This window comes from Gekko japonicus, unplaced genomic scaffold (genome assembly GCF_001447785.1).
Source record: "Gekko japonicus isolate JY-2015 unplaced genomic scaffold, Gekko_japonicus_V1.1 scaffold212, whole genome shotgun sequence".
Lineage (NCBI taxonomy): Eukaryota > Metazoa > Chordata > Lepidosauria > Squamata > Gekkonidae > Gekko > Gekko japonicus.
In genome coordinates, this window is record NW_015161953.1 from 336938 (window position 1) to 359841 (window position 22904).

Consider the following 22904-nt stretch of genomic DNA (forward strand, 5'->3'; position numbering starts at 1 on the left):
GTCTAGAATATATAGATAATAGTGACCACTGAGGAAGGCCCTTAGAGGCCGAAACACATTTGGTCTTCAGTTGTAAAGTTTTTACCTATCATTTGTATGTATAGTGGACAAGCTTTTACAGTCTGATCTTAGACAAAGCAATTTTTAATCAGGAAACTTTTAACACGTGCACACCTTAATAAATATTTGTACTTTTTTATTTATTATGGTTTAGCTTAGCCCTATTTGGTTCATAGTCATATCCTGGGTTGAGTTCCCCCCCCCTTTTCCACTTCTTTTTGCTCTGAACATAGGCATAGAAATTTTTCTTGTTGTTTTTAGCATCCCTCACAAGCCTCAGCTCCATTTGTGCTTTAGCCTTTCTGACACCATCCCTACAGATTCGAGCCTGCTTCTTGTACTCACCCTCAGTAATCTGACCCTCCTTCCATTTCCTGTACATTTCCCTTTTTAGTCTCAGTTCTTCAGAGAGTTCCTTGTTCAGCCACCTTGGCTTCATTACCCACAAGACTATTCAAGAATCTGCGGGATGCCCCATGTCTAGCAGAGTTAGATTTCCAGCAAATATCTGGATAGTTGAAATCTCCCATAACCACTACATCCTGTCTCTGTGAATATTTAGCAAGCTGTTGTACAAATGCATCATCCAGTTCCTCTGGTTGATTTGGAGCCCCCCCCGCTCTATCCTTACCCACACACTTTATACAGGGCAACTCTCAAACTCCTGAATTTCAGTGCAAGCATATTCATTCTTGACATATAGTGCCACCCCGCCTCAATTTTTGTTTATTCTGTTCCATTTAAACAAGGTTTTGACTTTCCCTGAACCGCACGGGCACAGTCGCTCAGACAAAGGTACCTTTTTATACCGACCTTCTAACACCGCGGAAGGATAGATGTTACATCGTGCCAGGGAGTATACCCTGCGGTGAGAGGGAATCTCTAATAGTAATAAATACACTGCGGGAGCAACTATATATTTTGTTTCCTTTGCAACAAAGCGCTGCAGCAACAACACCCACTAGGGCCGCAGTTAGGTCTAGCCAGCATAAAGAGAGTCGGGCTGAAAGGAAAAAGTTTAGGGGGCTTCCAGTTTTGGTGATCTAATGGTGGACATGTCTCTCAGGAGCTCCCGAGGATGCAATCCGTGAACCAGTGGATGGAGAGGGGGTGCGACTGTATGTGCCCCCCTGAAGCCCTTGCGATGGGTTTTTAGCCATGGGGTGTTGAGGATTGCCTTTCTCCCGGCACGGTGCCGGTGGACTGAGGCGTTCCAATGCCTCGATGGTCTCGCCGCTGTGTTCCAGTATTGGACTCAGAGATGCACACCGGGACAAGAGAGTGGAGGTCGAGTGCTTTACACGTTTGATGGTGAGATCTACTTGATCTACATTGAGAGTGAGTTTGGTTGAAATGAGTACCAGAGAAGTGGCTGAAAGTCCCCCCTAAAGTAAGCGAGGGGGGGCGGGAATCCACCCCGCGGAAATAAAAATGGATTTAAAGCATGCGGGGAATGGAACTGAAAGCAAAATGGGACTGTAGTAAGGAACTTACAAGAAAATTACAGGCAACTTGCAGACTTTAGAGACTTTTGGCAAATTTTAAAAAATGTAAACAGCTTCAAAGATGTCTCTGAAGAAGACGAAGAAAGATAAGCAACTGAAACCTAAGCCTCCTTCAGGAAGTGCTAGCCCAGCAGCGAGTGCAGTCACGCAACTGGATGTAACCATAGACTTCTCTAAGATGCTAACAGAAGCTTTGCGACCCTGGCTGGAGCAAATGACAACACTGAATCAAAACTTCGCTGCACAGCAACAGCAACTAGACGAGACTAAAAAAAACACCAAAGCAAGCAGCTGAGAATCTTAAAGTAGTGGATGCCAACACCAAAAAGCTCAAAAAGCAAATGCAGGAGATGGAAAAGAAGAGAAACTCTGGAAGCCCAGCTTTTACAGCTTCAAATGGAAAAGGCAAGCTTTACACTGAGATTTCAGGGAGTTCCTGAGATTAAAGGGGAGAATCTTAAACAGACTATGAGTGATGCCCTGGGACCAGTTGCAGATTTAAAAGCAGATTTTCTTCAAGGCGAAATGGATGTGATTTATAGGTCATATTCGGAATACATAAAGAAAAATAATCTACTGGGTGAGGTTGTGGTTAGATTCTCCAGAAGACATGTGAGGGATCAGATATTAAAAGCAACAAATGGAACTACCCTCAAAATTGATGGCAAGGAGATAAGAGTTTTGAAAGACATCCCCTTTGAAATAAGGGGAAAAAATGAAAAAAAATACAGAGACCTGGCCCTGTTTCTACAAAAGAATAACATCTCCTACAAATGGATTGTACCTGAATTCATACTCTTCAAATTTAAAGATAAGAGGGGGGAAATTGACTCTGTTATGAAAGCATGTGAGGTTTTGCAGCAACAATTGGCTCCAACAGGGGAAGAGGACAAGAAGAGCAACAAGGGGAGTGATGATGAAACACTTACTGGAGAAGACTCGGATTCGGAACGTGGGGCAGCTGCCCCCAAGCAAGGATATCAATTGAGGGAAAGAAGACGCAAATGAGATGCCAATTTTCTCTGAAGTTTGTTTTTTGTTTCTTAATATTTAATCGTTCTTTTGTATTGCTCTTTACTAAGTCAGAATACCTGGACTTGAATTATTTAAGCGACTTTAACGATCACCTTCAATGTAAGAAATTACTTTTTTTTTTACTTAAAGCTATTTTATTGTAATCATTATATGACCATCACCTCTTGGGTTTTTAGTGGTATATCTTTACTTTTTTCTGTGGTTTATAGTTTTCCTTTCCTTATTTTCTTGTAGGTTTTTTTTTGGGGGGGGGGAATTGCAAAAAAAAAAAAGGAAAAAGTTTAGGGAAGAGGTACTTAAACAAGTATCTTTCGAGTCTAGATCCAGAGATGGTAACAATACCGATGGGGCTGATATAGTGCCATCTGGAGCATCTGGCTCCGACAATTCTACAGCAATTGTGGTGGCAGATACAGGCCCCTTGGGGTACCTTTTCGCCTCCAGCAATGGGTATGTTAGCTAGTCCCTGTGGGGCTTGGGGTTTCTCCCCACCTTGGGCTTATCCCTATGCAGCAGCATCTGCAAAGGCTATGCCCTTTGGCGATGCAGCTCTGCCACTGGGGGACCATCTTTTACCTGCGACCAGGAAAAAGATTTATAAAGGGGAGTTTGTGGATGTCTTCAGCCTTCTTTATAGAGAAATGGAAAAGAAGGATAAAGAGGAGCTGGATGAAAAAGACAAGGAGGTACTGAGGAGATGAGTAGATCGGACCTGGACCAATTGGTTACCTGGGTTTATCATTTATGCGGGAATGATCTCATGGGCGCAACATTGGAAGGCCGCAGCGCTGTTCCAATACCTGGATATCATATATAAGGCCTACACTGAATTTACTGACCTGGCTCCAATACGACGAGGAATTTTGTATGAGAGCCACTATGAATCCAGCACTCCCTTGGGATCAGATTCATCTCCATCTCTGGTTGCAGTTTATGTCCCAGGCAAGGCCCAATGTGGGTGACTGATCGCACAGCGGGCATATGGTGCACCACCTGCCAGCTGGTTCCAGTTCTGTTTCCCAAGGACCCACGGGGCAGGCGGTTCAACCCTGCTTGCTTTGCTGGGAGTTTGGCTCCCAGGGGGGTTGCAGTAGAAAGACATGCACTTATAGGCATGAATGCCCATTGTGTGGGGACCCCACTCTTTTACGGCATGCTCCAGGGGGAAGCCCTGTAGCAGTCAGTGCCAGAGGAGTGGAGGTGGTTCCACTGCTGCTGGGGGAAAAGGGTCCCAGCCCAGTTAAGCTTGAGGCTTTGGAGGGTTGGTTGAGTCGGTACCCTAAGAAGGAGGATGGAAGAAGGAGGATTTTCGTATTCATGGGTTTGAGGGCCCTGATTTTGGCTCCCAATTTGAAGTCTGTTAAGGGCATGGAGGCGGGAGAAGATTGCAAAGGAAGTAAAGGAGGGTAGGGTCTTAGGCCTCTTTTCGGCACCACCATGTCCTAATTTGTGGGTTTTACCTTTGGGTATAGTACCTAAGAAGGCACCTGATGAATTTTGCCTGATTCACCACCTTTCATACCCTCAGGGGGAATCTGTTAATGATGCCATTCCAGATCATCTGTGCATGGTGCGGTACACCTCATTTGACCAGGTGGCTCATATCGTACAACACTGTGGTCGTGCGGTGGAGTTGGCGAAGTGTGATATTAAATCTGTGTTTCACCTCCTCCCCGTGCATCCAGATGATTTTGAGCTGTTGGGGTTTTCTTTTGATGGCCAGTTCTTTATGGACAGGGTATGTTCTGTGTCATGCGCCACGTTTGAGCGCTTCAGTACATTCCTAGAATGGGCACTGTGGGTCAAGATGGGCCTTCAGGAGGTTTCTCATTATCTGGATGAAAAAAACATAGCTAGACTCAAAAGCTCCTATCAACATGGCAGCAAAAAAAGGAACTGAGGGAGAAGGGGATGCCCACCTCTGGAGGATGTGATGGCTCGGGAAGGAAAAGCCATTTGTGTCCGCTCCAGAGGGGGAGGGGCACCCTCCAGATAGATTTTAGCTGGAAAAATCTCATCTGCAGCCAGCCTGTGTAGGTCCAGTGCCAATGGGGGTCTGAACCAAAGACAGGAGATGGAAGAATAATTTTTCCTACATAGGAGGAAAGAAAGAGAAAGATTATGTTGAGGTTGTATAGCTACAAGGGAGTATGACAAAGAGATAGTATGAGGGGGGAAAGAAACAAACAGGCTAGTTTGGAATTGTCACTGGCTCACTTGGATGAGATGAAAAGACAGAGCTGGCCATCTTCAGCATATTGATGACACACCCCTCTTCCCAAATCTCTGGATGGTCTCTCCTGGAAATTTCACATAGACGTAAAGAGCATGGAGGTTAGGGCAGAATGCACCAGGGACAATGGCATTTGTCTCACTTTCTTAATAATGAAGACCAGAAAGTTACTTTTTCTGCAATCTAGGTTGTGAGATCTGTTCAAACCCAGAAAAAGATTCTAACCGTTTTAGATCCAGCTTCATTAGTTGAACTGGAACATCAACCTCTTTTGGAAAAAGAGTTAAAATTAAACGCATGTTGCCCTACACAGCTGTTTTGTTTTGTTTTAAATTTATTATTGGATATTTTATGACTCCCTGTTTATTCTCTGAATATTATTTTTTAATAATGTACTATTTTGTTTAAGTTTTCTTTTTTTTGCACACTCTTACTCATTTGCTTAGAGTCAATACAGTCATCTTCATTAACTGAGGAAACATAGTCCTATCCGGACAAATTAGAATACAGAACACCATTGAGGACAGTTTCATAACCATTACTATAACTAAGAAATTAAATTAAATAGGAATTATAAATATTTCCTACTGTGGAGGAGGGGAGAGCAAACATTTAACAGTGTCTAGCTGTGTTCTACAGCTGAGACTTGTAATTGCAAAATCCCCCATAGGGCAAGATATTGTCTGTATATGCAACTTCAAAATCCATATATTAACCAAGTTTAATGTGAGCACAAACACTAGTGTCTTAAAGGCAAGGCTGCCAACTTCCTCGGAACATTCATCACTCACCAAGTCCCTGTACCCCTCCCCTCCCCCCTGCCCAGTGTGGCAGCTGCTTCTCCAAGGTGAAATCTGATACCACTGGGAAGTGTATGTGTGTGTGAGAGAGAGAGAGGCGGTAGGGCCAGTCCAAAGGGTCTTTCACACCTAATCATAAGCCAGTCATGATTGGCTTCATGCATGCTGTTGATTAATCTATTGCCATGCAATGTGGGATTGTATCACAGGAAATGGCTGCCTCACAAAAGGTCTGAGCTACCACTGAAAACTTCCCTTCCAGTAGACAGGAGCAGATTAACCATTAAGCAGACTAAGCACGTGCTTAGGACACCAGGGCCAAAGGGGGCACCACAAAGTTGAGGAAAGGGTAAAAAGAAAAATTGTTGTAATTGTTGAAAAGTTAGAAATGGAAATGAGGAGGAGACGAAAGGTGTACACTGAAATAGCAGACAGATTCTCTTGTCTGACAGATTTTCCTAATGCCACCCAACAAGGTGCTAATTCCCAATTATCAGAAAGTGAAAGGTACTGAAAGACTTGTCAGACACTCATTGTTATCCAGATAACATGAACAACACTTTGTCTACAGAGCTTCAGCAGTTCCATTCGTATGTTCTTCATAAGTTTAAAACAACCAAGAAAACATCTTTCACTCACATGGAACTTCACGACACAATTACAGAAGACAAACTAGAGAGTGCCTTTTCCAATGTTGAAATTGCCTTAAGAATATTTTTAACATTAATGGTCACCAACTGCACAACAGAGAGGTCTTTCTCACAACTGTAACGTGTAAAAAACCCAAATAGATCAGTTATGCTTCAAGAAAGACTCAACTCACTGTGTATATTAACAATTGAAGCAGACATTATGAGAGGTATTAATTTCGAGGATGTTATCAGTGATTTTGCGAAAATGAAATGTAGAAAATTGCCTTTCAGGTCATGAATATTGGAACTCTGATACATTTAACTTGTGAAATATTACAATAGATGTTGTATTGCATTTTTGTAGAACTTTATGTAGCCCAAGCTTGGCTTAGTTTGTACAGTATATTGTGTTATCATATGAATAAATTTTTGCATTGCTGCAACCTGTATTGTATATCTGGTCAGACAGGTCAACAACTAAAATGGACTGGGTCAGTGTGGAAAGGAGAGGGGCACCAAGATTGGTCAGTGCTTAGGGCACCAGTGAGCCTTAATCCGCCCCTGACTGGAGACATCTTCAGTTGCCCAGCTGGGAGAATGGGGAGGGGTTGAACTGGAGCTACCTGGGAAGCCACCTGAAAAACACTGTCATGATGCAGTCTCAGCTACTGGGCGGGCACACCAATTGTGCCCCTCTCTTCCTCCCTTCCCCTCTGCTATGCTTCCACCAGCCCCAAAGGACATGTAGCTGCAGGAAGTAGCAGCCTCTTGGCAGCACAGGAACAAAGGTGACTGAGAGGTCTGGAGAACAGGAGAAAGAAGAACAGTTAAGTGAGGAGCTTTTCGGCACCCTTCAAACTGGCGCCTACTCTGGAGCACTAGGAGATTGCCTAGGTTCACCTAATAGTCAGGCCAGCCTTGACAATCTGTACAGTAAAACATCCTGAATTGTTTTACACTACTCCAAACTTTAAAGCAGCACATATCTCCTTTTCAGATATTAGTTTAAATAGATTATTGTATAAGCTTGCAGACACCTCACAACACCTTTCAAAGCTAAAGACAATTCTCTTGGATGGCCTTGTATAAATCCACAAAAACTGGAGTTCTTGGGGTCACTGTAAACTGGAGGTATGGCAAAACAAATACTCAGAGTAACTCTATCTACTTGTGTGAAATCCACTATCTACAATGGTAGAGAAAGGTGGGTGAAAAGGTCAGGTCCATTTGCATCTTCCCAGAGTCTTTAAATGCCCTTGTGGATAGACATTCAATTTCACAGAACAAAGTTTGAGTCCGGTGGAACATTTAATACCAAAACAACATTTTATTCTATTGGCCTTAAAGATACCACCGGACTCGAACTTTGTTCTGCTGCTTCAGACCAACACGGCTACCCCACCTGAATCTATATTCAATTTCCCAGTTATCTTGCAGTAAGAAAGATGGGGTGGCTGCTTTACTGTATGCTCTTAGTAAGAGCCATTCACAGAAGATACAGATAATTGGGATTGACCTGTAATTTTATAGCAAAATGAAAGATATTATCTACTAGGTTATGGGCATGAACCAAACCACAAAGCGAAATTCGGGACAAATTTTGCCCTATTTATGGTTCATGAAATGAAGTTCTTGATGGGTTAATCATCACAAACTTCCATGAACTTTTAAGGCAGTTTGTGGGATTCATGCCAGTTTGGGACCAAAGCAGAAACTTGCCACTCAACTGTTTCCAGTTTTCTTGCACAGACCCTTTATATTTTAAAGGGACTGCTCAAGAAAGCTGGAAAACAAAGATGGCCATGGTGAGCTGTGCAGCCACATGCCATGGCAGCAGTACAGCAGGCCCACCCCAGGAGCCCAGGGCAGGAGAGGTGGTGCTGGCAGGAAAGGAGGCCACTCCAGCCTAGGGGACGAAGTGGGTTAGGCATCCCCCATGGCCGGCACACTTCCTGTGGGCTCATATTTGTTGCTGCCACTGGAGGACACCTAACCCATGTGATCCCAGGGCAGGACTGGCCTCCTTTCCTGCAGGCACTATCTCCCTGCCCCTGCCCTGGGCTCCTGGGGTGGACCTTTGGGGCTGGTGGAAGCACAGCAGCTGCAGCCTGCGGCTGTGGCCCTGCTGCCACTGTGTGACTTGCCGCAGCCATCTCCTCCTCTCCTTGCTGCCAACTGCCTCAGCTGGCTTACCCTTCTCCACTGCTGGCCTCTCATCCTCCACTGCCTCATCTCCTCCACTGGCCTCCTTGGTGAGTTCTCCGGGTGTTGGGGCATCCAGAAGCAATGGAGGGATGCTGCATGAATGCCTGGGCTCTCCTGGATCCCCAGGTGATGGACAGGGGCTTCCTCTGTTGAAGCGGTGCCCAGCCCCAACCCCAGACAGGCTGTTCCCCATTTTCCGGCTTTCTTGTGCAATCCCTGAAACAGCTGAGTGGCTGGGAGTGCTCCCACTGCTCGGTTGTTTTTATGGCTTTTAGAAAACTCCGTATAAAGGGACTACAGTGCCTTTAAATGAGGTTTTCTGGTCCCACAAACCATGAACTGAATCACACTTCTGCAGTTTGTGTCCATCCCTATTATCTACCAATGATCCATTTAAAAGAAAATACATTTGGTATATGAACAACTAAACAAGCTTTAAGAAAAGCACTAGTTTGGTAAGGCAAAACCCCACCTTTACGGGGTTTTTTTTTTGGGGGGGGTTGCCGTCAAATCACAGCTGACTTATGGCAACCCCATAGGGTTTTCAAGGCAAGAGACATTCAGAGGTGGTTTCCCATTGTCTGCCTCTGCATCATAACCCTGGTATTTCTTGGTGGTCTCCCATCCAAATACTGACCAGGGTTGACCCTGCTTAGCTTCCGAGATCTGACGAGATTGGGCTAGCTTGGGCTATCCAGGTTGGAGTACTTTTATATTTATGGAATGAATACTTAAAAAAATTATTTTGACATTATTAGTAAGTAATTAGTAAGATTAAGGCACAAGTGGCCTACCACAACAACTGTAATTACTAATGCTAGGTGATCAAAACAATAATGAATTTACAAGGTTCTTGGCACAAAGCCCTTTATTATGATTTGTGATGGGCTGAAAAAGTTAATGGGAGAATGAAACAGGACAGACACATTTAACTAAATGTGGGATGTGAAGAAATAGAAATAGAAGAAGCAGGCTTTCCAGAGGGAAAAGAGGTAACCAGATGGACAGTGGCTGTTCCAAGCACAGGAGCTAGGAAAGCAGAAGGCACAAAAGCTGGAGTGGGAGGAAGAAACAAAGGAGTCTGACAGCAGAGCTCTCTCAGTTGAGCAGAGTGAGAAGAAAAAGGGAATAAGAGGACAGAAAGATGAAGAAGTTTCTATGCAAGGCTAGAGGGTGACTCTGCTGGTGATAGAGAACTATGATCACCGTAGTAGCTAGGATCATAGCTATAGAAAAGAAAAAGTAATGGAAGGGGAAGCATTTTGAACTGAGTGCAAAATAAAAAGATTTCACTAGAGAGAACCAGAGACATAGTGTGCAGATGACAACTATTTAGAGAACTGAAAGCATTATACTATTGAACTGCCATCATCCACTGTTCATTATTTGTGACTTGCTATGACCAAACTCTCCTGCCAACCTAGCAGTTCGAAAGCAAGAAATTGCAAGTAGATAAATAGGGACCACTTCGGTGGGAAGGTAACAGCGTTCTGTGCACCTTGGTGTTTAGTCATGCTGGCCACATGACCACGGAAACGTCTTCGGACAGCGCTGGCTCTTCGGCTTTGAAACGGAGATGAGCACCGCAACCCTAGAGTCGGATTCGACTGGCTTTCGAGCAAGGGGACCTTTACCTTTACCTTTATGACCAAACTAATCAATATGGTCCCACCCATTCAAGACAAACCCCAGAAAAACCAAAGAAACTTCCAGAGCTATGATCAATGAATAGCACAGCTGCAACAAATAGGTTCCTGATTTGGACTCATTGTCCTGGGTGCCTGTGACAAACACCACATAACTCATCCTGATCATTCAGAACATATTTGGAACTTTCAAAATATTTTCAGAAAATTTTATTGTAATATGTTGTTTTATGGAGGTACTTGTTTTAGAAAAATGATGGACAGTTCCCTTTGTATTGAAATAGGCTAACTGAGAAACCAGACAGTCTGGTATCTCCTTTGAATTTTGTAGGACAGGAGAATACATTAAGAACAGACAGACAAACAACATTAGTGATTAGTGATAAGGAGTCTGTGGCTCCTGTAGTCTATTTGTGTACAGCAAGTGAGAAGGCTGCAGTAGCCGGCAACAGATCACCATGAATGGGCCTTGAGAAAAAATGGTTGAGATGAAGGAGGAACCTTTGAAGTTCTGATGATGGAGCAGCAGCAAAATTTAGGAACAGTTTTATTTATTTATACCCTGCCCATCCTGCAAGCAGGCTCAGGGCGGCTCACAAAGCAGTACACTGTACCCTGTTGACATACAAAATACTTAAAAACTCTATAAAATCTCATAAACAAATACTTTAAAACATACATTAGCAGTTAACAGTAACGTGCATAGAATATTACAAATTAGATGGCGTGCTTCCAGATCTCCTTCTGCGTGATTCCACCACTCATCATCCTCGTGCTGGAGGCCTAGCGATATGTCAGGGCCAGATCTAAGATCCAAGCATTCACTAGGATCATTTGGTGGTAACAGTGGTGGCGGCTCCTATTGAAAGGCCTGGTGGAAGAGCTCCGTCTTGCAGGCCCTGCGGGAGCTCGTTCCACCAGTAAGGAGCCACCACAGAAAAGGCTCTGGCCCTGGTACTGGTGAGCCTGGCTTCCTTGGGGCCCGGAATAATCAGCCGATGTTGGGCCCCAGACCGTAGTGCTCTTTGGGGGTATGTATGGGAGAAGGCGGTCCCTCAGGTAGGTCGGTCCCTGGCCATATAGGGCTTTAAAGGTAAGCACCAGCACCTTGAAACGAATCCGGTATGCTATGGGCAGCCAGTGCAGTGACCTAAGTGCAGTGACCTTCTTAATAATTGGGCTGGATGTGCTCCCACCATGGAGAACCCATCAGCAGCCTAGCCGCGGCGTTCTGCACTAGCTGCAGCTTCCGGATTTGAGACAAGGGCAGCCCCATGTAGAGAGCGTTACAGTAGTCATGTCTCGAGGTGACCATCGCATGGATCACCGTCGCCAGGTCGCGGCGGTCAAGGAAGGGAACCAACTGCCGAACCAGCCGAAGATGGTAAAAGGCCGATTTGGCAGTGGCCGCTACCTGGGCCTCCATTGTCAGGGAGGCATCCAGGAGCACCCCCAAACTCCTAACCTCCGGCGCTGGCACTAGCAGTGCCCCATCGAAGGCCGGGAGCGGGGCCTCCAACTGTGCACCACCACGACTCAGGCACAGGACCTCCGTCTTCGCCGGGTTTAGCTTCAACCGGCTCAGCCGAAGCCAACCAGCCACGGCCTGTAACGCCCGGTCCAGATCTTCCGGTCTGAAGTCCGAATAGCCACCCAACATCAGATAGAGCTGGGTATCATCAGCGTACTGATGACAACCCAACCCATACCTCCGAGCCACCTGGGCAAGGGGGCGCATAAAGATGTTAAATAACATCGGGGGCAGTACTGTGCCCTGGGGTACGCCGCACTCAAGAGAGCGCCTCCTGGACTGCTGTTCCCCAAGCATCACCCTTTGTTCCCGACCTTGGAGAAAGGAGACAAGCCACTGTAAGGCCAGTACTTGTATTCCCATGTCGGCGAGGCGATGGGCGAGCAGCTGGTGTTCGACCATGTCAAACGCAGCCAACAGGTCCAACAACAGCAGCACCGCCGAACCACCCCAATCCAGGTGCCTACGGAGGTCGTCAGTAAGAGCGACCAATGCCGTCTCCGTCCCGTGACCTGGGCGAAAGCCGGACTGGAAGGGATTGAGAGTAGAAGCGTCATCCAGAAAACCCTGAAGCTGTACCGCCACCGCCCTCTCAATCAACTTGCCCAAATAGGGCAGATTGGAAACCGGCCTATAGCTGGCCAATTTGGCCGGATCCAAAGTTGGTTTCTTCAAGAGAGGGCGGACCATCGCCTCCTTGAGAGCTCCTGGGAACCGTCCCTCAGTGAGAGACTTGTTGATAATCTCCCTAAGAGCTCCTCGAAACCCCTCGTGGCCCGCTTTAATGAGCCAGGAAGGGAACAGATCAAGGACGCATGTGGTTGGGCGTACAGCTATGAGTAGTCTATCAACTTCCTCAAGACTGAGCAGGTCAAAATGATCCAAAACCGACGCAGACGTGCAAGGGGCCTCGAGTTCGCTCACTGTTTCAAGCGTGGTGGGGAGGTCACGGCGCAGCGCCAAGACTTTATCCGCAAAATAGCTCGCAAAAGCCTTACAGCCAATCTCCATTTCCCTCTCTTTTGGCCTGCCTTGAGGCAGAGCTGTTATAGACCGAATTGTTCTTAATAATTGGGCTGGGCGTGAGCTAGTGGATGCAATCTCACATGCAAAGAACGTCCTCTTTGCAGCCTTGACTGCCATCTCATAGGCTTTCATAAACGTCCTATAAGATGCTCTTGTAGCTCCGTCGCGAACTCGCCGCCACCGTCTCTCCAACCGTCTTAACTCCCGCTTCATACTCCTCAGCTCCTGGGTATACCATGGAGCGAGTTTGGCACGGGAGTGCAGAGGGTGCCGGGGAGTGATCTCATCGATGGCAGTAGAGAGTCGGCTGCACCAGTCCTCAACCAACTCATCTAACGAGCCGCCGGGGGGCATTGGATCCCGTAGGGCCATCTGAACCCGCAATGGGTCCATCTGGCTCTGCGGGTGAGCTAAAATACGCTCGCCGCCTAAACAGAGTCAGGGTGGAACATTCAGATGGGCCTTCAGGGCATGGTGGCCCGATCACTGCAGTAATCCGGTCCACTGTAACCCCCACTGCAAAGACCAAATCGAGCATGTGACCGGCCTGGTGAGTGGGAGTCATTACACACTGGGAGAGTCCCAGTGCCGCCATGGATGACACCAGGTCCGCAGCCTGTTTGGAGGTAGCGACATCAGCATGGACGTTGAAGTCACCCAAGACTATCAGCCTAGGGTGCTCCAACGCCCAGCCTGATACGGCCTCCAACAGAGACGGTAAGCTATTGGCCGGCGCGTTAGGCGGTCGGTACACTAGCCAAATCGCCACACTTTCCCCGGCTTCCCACACTAGCCGACGCACTCCATACCCTAAAGGAGTAAGCCTCCCGAATGAAAATAGCCACTCCTCCCCCCCGCCCCCTAGTCCGTGATTGGTGAAGGACCGAAAAACCGGGTGGGGCAAGCTGGGAGAGCGCTACGGTCTCCCCATCCTGCTTTGATGCAGGAAGAGAAAGAAACAAGGGGGTCAGACATTACTTGGGATACCAGCAATGCCCCCCTCTAAGCTGTGGAGTCTTGTGAGCAAAAAATCTACTTTGTGAGCTACTGGCATTAAAGTTGTGAGTGAGCGATTTAGCTACTGCATGAATGAGTTTGCGCTGGAGCCATCCTTCCTGAGCTCAGACAAAAATGTGTGAGCCGGAGGCTAAAATATTGTGAGCTAGCTCACACTAACTCAGCTTAGAGGGAACACTGGATACCAGGTAGAGATGAGACAGAGCTGTCAATCAGGCAGTGACAGGAGTGTCAGAATGTGCAGGTAGAAAGAGTGAGAATTCCATCTTCCTTAAAGAATCAAGAACCCACAAACCATTATTTGGGAGCATTACTGACTGATGCCACCTTTATTTTTCATTCTCATCCAGAGTTAGCCCCATGGTGTGCTTGCTTCCTCCCCTTTCCAGTACAAGTGACTGAAAGAAACAAAGGCTCAAAAGGTTCTACCTAATAGATGGTATCTATTACATTACATTTGAATTATCCTTCTCTTCTATCCAGTGCATTTGGCAGCATTAACCAAATTGGTGTTTCAGCAGCAGGTTTTTTCCCTAATGATGGGGAAAAATAAACTTAGCAGTGACAGCATGACAGATGGAAGGACAGATACAAAGAGTGATACAATGTTGTTCTTTCAAGGTGTCCCTTATTAGGAAACTTATTTGTGTATTTCATCATGCAAGAATCTTGAAATTAGGTATCGGATACAACTGGGAAATATGCCTTATGCTTATAGTTTTAAAAGTGACTTGACTAAAGGAGATATCTTGTGTTCCATTCCACCTGTATTTTGAGTGTTTCAGCACTTAAGATTTGTAAATGATAATTAAAGAACACAGTTGATAGACTAAAATATTATTTTTATTTGCTTTTATATTGTTTATTTATTTTTAATATAATAGATCCTAATGGATTCACCCTTTTAAACTCTGCTACAGTATCTTTCCTGAGTCATCTTTCCTCCCTTTTTAGAAGACTGGGATAACATTCGCCCTGCTCCAGTCTTGTGGCATATCTCCTGTCCTCCAAGAGATCTTGAAGATGATGAACAAAGGCTCTGCAAACCCTCTAGAAAGTTCTTTGAGGAGGCTTGGTTGACCACCATCTGTCCCAGGGGATTTGTATTCAGCTAATGCAGCCAGGTGCCTCTCAATAACCACTTTGTCCATGTCAGCCAGCAGTGCAGATGCCATCCCTTGCCTATTAACCATCTCTAGATAAGCATGTTCTCTTCAGGGGGAAAAAACCCTGAGGCAAAATAGGCATTGAGCCTTCCTGCTTTCTCTCTGTCCTCTGTCAGTCTCTCTATTTTCAACCAACAGTGGGCCTACCACTGCTTTTACCTTGTATTTGCTTCTCACGTAGCTGAAGCAGCTTCTCTTGTTGTAGCAAGCCTCCCTGACTAACCTCAAATATACAAATTCCACTAGTAGAAAACACCATCAAAGATTGCCAAACAATATATTAAACAATTATAAAATTGGTGGTGTCACAACAACAACGTTAGTGCATACTGTAACTATAATAAGGCATAAGATACAATATTTCCTCCATTGTAGATAAGACATAAAGTCTATGTAACTTGATAGGAGGAGTCCACATAGTCATATTGTCCAAACAGCCTTTGCAAAGACGCCCGTTCTAGATACTTAGAAGATGCATTTCCTTCGACTTCTTCAGTTTGCCAGCTGTGTAAGTGGAACCTGATTTTAGCAATTTCAACAGACCACAAGGTTCATAGTGTAAGAAGCGAAGAAGTAGTTACACTGATTACATGGACTTTGTCTTATCTAGGTAAAGGTAAAGGTTCCCTTGCTCGAAAGCCAGTCGAATCCGACTCTAGGGTTGCGGTGCTCATCTCCGTTTCAAAGCCGAAGAGCCAGCGCTGTCCGAAGACGTTTCCGTGGTCATGTGGCCGGCATGACTAAACACCAAGGCGCACGGAACGCTGTTACCTTCCCACCAAAGTGGTACCTATTTATCTACTTGCAATGTCTTGCTTTCGAACTGCTAGGTTGGCAGGAGCTGGAACTAGAGATGGGAGCTCACTCCATCATGCGGCACCTGGGTCTCAAACTGCTGAACTACTGACCTTCCACAGCCTGCAGTTCAGCGTCTTAACCACTTGAGCCACCGCAGCTCCCATTGTCTTATCTACAAAGGAGGAAATACTGTATCTTACAAAGGAGGAAATATTGTATCTTATCTTATGGATTTCTTGTAATAACTGCTGTAGGTTCTAGCCTACAAGTTCTTTACTTGGGGATGCTTTATAATCTTTCCCTCTCAATCGAAGTCTGTGTAGTGGTAAAACTGTTCATTTTCAGAACTTTTAGGTTGGAACTAGTCTCATATCTCCTTCTGCTGTACACTGCATTTGTCAAGCTGCACCTGGAGTACTATGTGCAGTTCTGGAGGCCTTACTTCACAAAGGATGTAGACAGAATGGAGCGGGTGCAGAGAAGGGAGACGAAGATAATCAGGGGCCTGCAGACAAAGCCCTACAAAGAAAGGCTAAGGAACTTGGGAATGTACAGTCTGGAGAAGAAAAAGTTGAGAGGGGACATGATTGCTCTCTTTAAGTATTTGAAAGGCTGTCACTTAGAGCAGGGCAAGGAGCTGTTCCCCTGTCGACAGCAGAGAATAGGACTTGTAATAATGGGCTTAAACTATGGACAAAAAGTAACCAGCTGGATATAAGATTTTTTTCTTTACACTAAGAGTAGTTCAGCAGTAGAATTGACTGCCTAAGGAGGTGGTGAGCTCCCCCTCATTGGCAGTCTTCAAGCAGCGGCTGGATGAACACTCGTCAGGGATGCTTTATGCTAATCCTGCATTGAGCATGGGATTGGACTAGATGGCCTGTATGGCCCCTTCCAGCTATATGATTCTATGATTCTATTTCACTTTATGTGTGTGACTCCTATGCAGAATTACTCCAGTCTAAGCTGGTCATCATTTGATATAAAAACATATCCTTTTCATAGTTTCCTAGTAATCCAAATATTTTGCTCTTACAAACTTTCAACTTGTAAGGAAGGATGTTAACCCTAATGAATTATTAAGGGTGTAATGCTTGTTGTTGTTGTTCAGTCGCACAGTCAAGTCCTACTCTTCGCAACCCCATGGACTAGATCCCGCCAGGCCCTCCTGTCTTCCGCTGTCCTCTGAAGTTCGCTCAGTTTCATGTTCAATGCTTACATGGGGGTAATAACTACTACATATCATGATACTTACTTCTTTAGCAGCCATGCAAAGAATTGTACTGCACATCACACATCTTCCTTATATATAAAAGCCGAATGGTGGTGGCACTTCTCCAGAACATTCCACACGCTCCGGAATTGGTTGGCGCCCTGGTGTGTCACTCAGAATCTGTCCCTATCCACTGGCTGCATTGCTTGAGTCTTGCCTCCAACATTCTAAACAGTTTGCTGTTCCTCCCCCCCATAGCCAGTCAGAACACAGAGGTTATTTGCATATGCAGCCTCATTGGCCTTTGCCTCGGAACACAGAGGTCGTTTGCATGTGTGACTTGATTGGCTTTTGCCTCTAACATTCTAAACAGTTTGCTGTTCTGAGGTAAAATGTGTCCAATCTCCAGGTGAGGGATGGAGATCACTCAGAATTACAACTGCTTTCCAGATGGCAGAGATCAGTTCCCATGGAGAAAATGGTGGGCTCCGTATCCTTATATGCTGCTGAGGTGGCCCCCGTATGACAGACAATGTGATGTAGCAGTCAGGGCTTTAGAGCACGGGAGAGGCTGCAGGTGTGTGGGGGTGGAAAGCTGAAGAGTGAGGGGGAAATAAAGGTAGGTTTATGATTGGCTGGGAAGGAGATAGGGTTGCCAACTCTAGGTGGGAAATTCATGGAGATGTGAGGGATGGAGCCTGGAGAGGGTGAGGTTTCAGGAGGCGTGGGACCTCGGACAGGTACAAAGCCAAAGCCTCCACCCTCTAAACCAACCATTCCCTTCTGGGGAACCATTGTTGCCAATCTCCAGGTGAGGGCTGGAGATTACTCAAAATTACAACTCTTCTTTAGGTAGCAGAGATCAGTTCCTTTGGAGAAAATGGTCATCATACCCTGCTGAGGTCACCACAGCAAATTGACACTGAGTATCCAAGGCCGGGGCACCCAACCAGAGCCTCTTTCTAGAGACTGTTGTATTTATTTCTACAACGGGCCTTTTTCCTATTTTATTCATATAAAACAACAGTGTTAGAGAGAAAAACTTACTTGATGATCTGATCAGGCACTGGCTTATTTTTGAATTGAGGATGTTCTTCCAAAACTGGCTGCACCGTGAAGCACTGTATGTCTAAAATCAGACATGTTAAGGCCTTAACATCACAGTATATTTTGCTACAATTAGTTATGTGAAATGTTCCATAGCCTGGAAAACAAAAGACGCTCCCCCCCCCCCGAATATGATTCAAATTTAACATTGAGACCAGCTATTTAGCTTTATACTGCAGGTTAAGAAAAGTGTGTATTTCTGAAAGAGCACCTTGATTAATTTTATCTGTCAGCTTAAAATATCATAATTAATTCAAACCAATTTCACATTGCCATTTAAAGCAATTTTGATCCCCCCCCACTATTGGTACGCATTTAAATATGCTTGTGTTTAGTTTTAAATTAACTGGCAGGCATGAAGGAAGATGACTTTAAAATAATATTTATTTAAATACTTCTACCCACTTTTGTTAGGGTTGCCAGGTCTCGGTTGGAAAATACCTGGGGACTTTGGGGGTGGATCCAGGAAAGGATGGGGTTTGGGGAGGGGATGGACCTCAGTGTGGTACAATGCCATAGAGTCCACCCTTCAAAGCAGCCATTTTCTCCTGGAGAGCTGATCTCTGTCAGCTGGAGATCAGTTGTAAAAGTGGGAGATCTCCAGGCCCCACCTGGAGGCTGACAACCCTAATTTTTCTCCTATGAACAGATGCATTCTATTTGAAGCACATTTTGATCTTCAAACCATCCTATTTTCACAGAATTGTATATGACTGGGAAATGCCTTTTTCACATTTTAATTTTTACTCCTGGTAGAGGTGTGGGGAGGGAAAACATTACAATCACTCCAGAGTTCCTTCCTAGTCATCAACTGGGAGAAAACTCTCCATCAGCTGCACTGATACTGGGAATATTTTACCATTCAACTTCCTTTTCCTCTGTTCTGCTGATTCTCCAGAGAGGAAAGGCTGTTTATTTAGAGTGTTTCTTATTCTTCTACAGAAGCAGGGGAAATATTATTACCGAAGTAACATTTGCTACAACTTGGACAATCGGGGTCCTAATGAGCTAATCAGTGGCATCCTGTAACTGAAATGCAAGGCACAGTTGTCTGAAGGGGCAGGGCTGTAGGTCAGCATAGTGTATATACTTTGTATGTAAAAGGTCCCAGATTCAATCTATGGCATCACCAGTTAAAAGGATCAGGTAAACAGGGCATGTGAAAGACCTCTACTTTATGTAGACCATGGAGAATACACAATAGTGACCTTGATACACAATACAGAATAATGCAGCTTTGTATATTTGTTCAAGCCACCTTTGTTTCCTTGCAAAACTAATTTGCCAGTGTAGTTTTGTGTTATCTTTTGGAGAGAGAAAGTGCTTCCAGGACCTTAGAGCTTAACCTTACAAATGGAGCCAGAAGATATGAGATCCAGAACTGGAACATATTTGCTGCTGGGAGGTAGGAACAGGCTCTGGAACACTTAAAAAAAAAAACCCTCAGAGCCAAGGTAATTGAAAAACTGAAATCTGTGAATAATTCTCTGAAATGTTTTATTTACTGCTGTCGGAGATGGAAGAAAGGGACAGAGGTTAATTATTCACCCTTCTGGCTATTCTTTGATTTGAAATGGGCCCTAGAGTTGCTATTTGATTCACTGCATCCAGACCTGTTGGTTGTCTTTTGTTTCCTCCAAACACCACCTCCAGGAGGCCATTGAGCTCAGGAAAACAGAAGAAGAAAATGGTGAGACCCCTTCTCCCATATAGCATGCCCTTTTCAGCTGCATTTTTCTTTTTCAATAATCTTTTGATCAAATAAACTTTTGAATGAATAATCATGGAGAAGCTGACACTTTAGATTTGTTGAGGCTAACTAAATAAATCTAATCAGAGTCTTAATGGAAGCCCACTGGAATGCCATGTAAGCTTTTCTGAGATTTAAAAAATCTTGTGAGGGCCACAGTGCAGGGGGAAGAGGTAATCATATTCCTCCCCCACATGTCTTTTTGAGTGCCAAAACAGCTGCAGGGCACTCTCTAAAATGGCATCAGCATCCACAGGTCAGACCCATGGATGTTGTAATGTCTAGTTTGGCCCTCAGTTAAACTTAAGTGCTTCATCTTTGTAATGGGGATAAGTATTGCCTCTTCCTATACAAATCATAGGGAAATGTGTTTGGTTACTTGTTGAAGCCATTCCAAATTGCATCCTATAGGAAAGAAAAGCCTGCCTAGCTTTTAATAGGCTGTCATGTATCTGTGTAGCAACTTTCGTTCCCAGAACAAGAAGCCCAGAAGAAAGGGAAGGTGAAAGGTGAATTCGGAACAATAAGAGAGTGGTTCTTAAGTGCTTTTTTGCTTGAGTGCTGGGGCCTGGGAAATGGAGGCAGAGATGATATTTTGACAAGCTGATATAAAACATTCTTATAAAGGAAAGTGTAAGATTTTCAAAGCTTTCTATGCCTGCCTTACAATGGGATCTTGGCCTTTAACAATCATGGTCCAAAAATACCATCCTATTGAATAAACAGCTCAGTGCTTAGAAAAGACAACCTGTTTCATGTTCTTTTCATTCAACACTATAATAGCTAGAAGAAGACTGAAGAAAACAAGAACTTAAAGTGGCTGCAGCATTCTTACAAAGTGGTAGTGAGGAAATCTGAAGTAACTATAATGAGCCTTAAGCAGGCTGGTTAGCATATCTCAAAGAAAGTTGTCACCTGTATGCTCCTCCCCATTCCTTTTGATGAGAAATAGATTAGTATCCCTTAATTTATGCAAGTTGGCCTGGAACAAGGTCTTTTTCTGTACTGACATCAACACTCACTTCAAGGGAAATTTTATATCAGCTTGGCCACTTCCCTGGTGTTACTTTGTCATTCTGTGAACTTTTTTTTTTAAAAAAGCTGCAAAGGCAATGGACCTATTTAAACTGAATTCTGCTATTATTAGAATGGTGCCTTAACTTTCTGATGAGCAAAAGATTTAGTATCTACTGGTGTACTGACCAGGCTTAATGCTTTGAATGTTTTATATGGTATTGTAATTTTAATGTGGAACTCCCTAAAGTTTTAGGATGCTCTTGGAATTTTGGGAAAGGATCGTGGACACTATCACAAAATGGCTGCCATGGAGCTGGGACTAATCACCAAATCATTATTTTGTCCCATGATGGAAGCAGCTGCTACTGAATGTAGACACCAAGATGATGCTTCCTGGGCTCTTTGGAAGTACCTCCTGCTTTGAGGGGATGGAGGAAAGTTGAGATTGCTCTGGGAAGAGATGCTGTTTGGTTTCTGTTTCAAAATAAAGAGGAGAGTGGGCTCTTTGTGCAGCCATGGGCTGACGCTGCCAACCCCAGAGACAGAAGAAAATCTATGGAGGCCCCGGTCACACGGGCCGGAAAACACGGGGGGGGGGGCTGGCTATTTGCGGCACCACAATTACCCGCGTGGTAACGCGATCAGATGCGTCGGTGGCAACCCACGGTTCCGGCCCTTGGTGTGTGCATGGCAAAAAAGACAGCCAGAGGGAAAAGCCGTGCCGGCGTGATCACACCAAGGGAGTCTGGAGGCAGCTTGTGGCAAACTGTTTGCTACTACCTTCGAGGAGGTATTTCTTTATCGTGCATTTTCGGCGGCATGCCACGGGTGCGCTCCAGTTGCCAGATTATGTGGTTTGATTATGCCCGGAAAATCCGCCATCCAATCGTGGCTCTTCCGCGTCAAATTCGCCGTGTGAACGGGGCCATATATTGTCAAAATGAGAGCACAGCTGTGATGTACTTGCCTGGGGTAAGCTTAGTGCTTTGCAAGCCAGTCAGCTGATAGAGACTGACCTAAAGCCCCTTGTTTTATATTGCTTTTTTCTGATCCAGGAAACATACCAATGGGTGTCATGCCACTTTGGGGACCACTGGTTTAATGGCTTTTACTGTTGTTATGGTTACTGCAGCTTCAGGTGCCATTTTGTTATAGAACATGACTCATGTTTTAAAAATAAAGCCCCTACGGAGCAAACAAGAGTTTGCCAATACGTGTGATGTGTTTCAGCATAAACACTTGAATATGGAGGAATGGAATGAATGAAACAAGCATTTTGATTTCATAAAGCAGTCCTAAGTACTCTGTTGATTTAATAGACTGTTGTCAGGGCTATGTTATTTCTATTTGACATACTGTTAAATAACAATGCACATAGGGGTATCCATATATACCGGGGAAAACATTTTCAATTGTTTTATTGATTCATTCTGCAGCAGTAAATGTGATAATGAGCTGGTGCACATCATTCTCTGTGCAAAGGCCTTCAGCAACAAGTACTACCAGTGTTTTTAACAGAGCTGTTCCATGTACTGCTATGAGCCATAACTATTTATCATTCTGTCAAAAATCCCTTCTTTTGTAGGCTGCACACAACCAGTTCTTTCCAGAGTGTCAAAGGTAAGGTAAGTATGAGCATAATTGCCCAAGGTATGCGCGTCTGTATGTCATCTCCTTGCCTCTTGTAAACAAGTTCTGCAGGTTCTGTAGCAGGACAAAAGAAATGTTTACGTACACTGAGAGCAGCAATGTCTCTAATTATACTGCTTTCAATTCTTACAACTATGGCCTATCTTCCATATGGAATCAGTCATAAATGGGACTGAGAAAGAAATGCATTCTGCACTGTACAGTAGAGTCTAATGCTTTTTCTTCACTCTCATGTGCAGACCTTCTCCCTTCTGCGGTTTGGTACAATCATAATTTACATTATCAGTTACGATAAACACTTCAAAAACTGAAGTCATGCTTAAGTTATATTTCGTTAGCTGATGCAAAACATGACAGATAGCATGATACATGAGTAGTCCAGGCTCCACTAAAACCTAGAGGTCATACTAGGGGTAGAACAGGGAAAGGAAAAAGTGGTTCTGGATAGGGGTCCTGCCCCCAGCACACCCAGACCCCATCCCAAAAAAGGAAAGAGGGAGGGAAGAAGGGAAA

The 22904-nt window shown here is 44.8% G+C and overlaps 1 protein-coding gene across 1 annotated transcript in view; it reads right to left on the reverse strand.

Moving 5' to 3' along the window:
* Positions 1–22904, reverse strand: part of DOCK2 (dedicator of cytokinesis 2) — a 556464-nt gene that overhangs the window by 30936 nt on the left and 502624 nt on the right. Inside the window, exon 42 of the mRNA XM_015429463.1 lies at positions 17915–17996. Within this exon, the coding sequence (XP_015284949.1) occupies positions 17915–17996 (82 nt within the window). The remainder of the gene's footprint in view (positions 1–17914; positions 17997–22904) is intronic.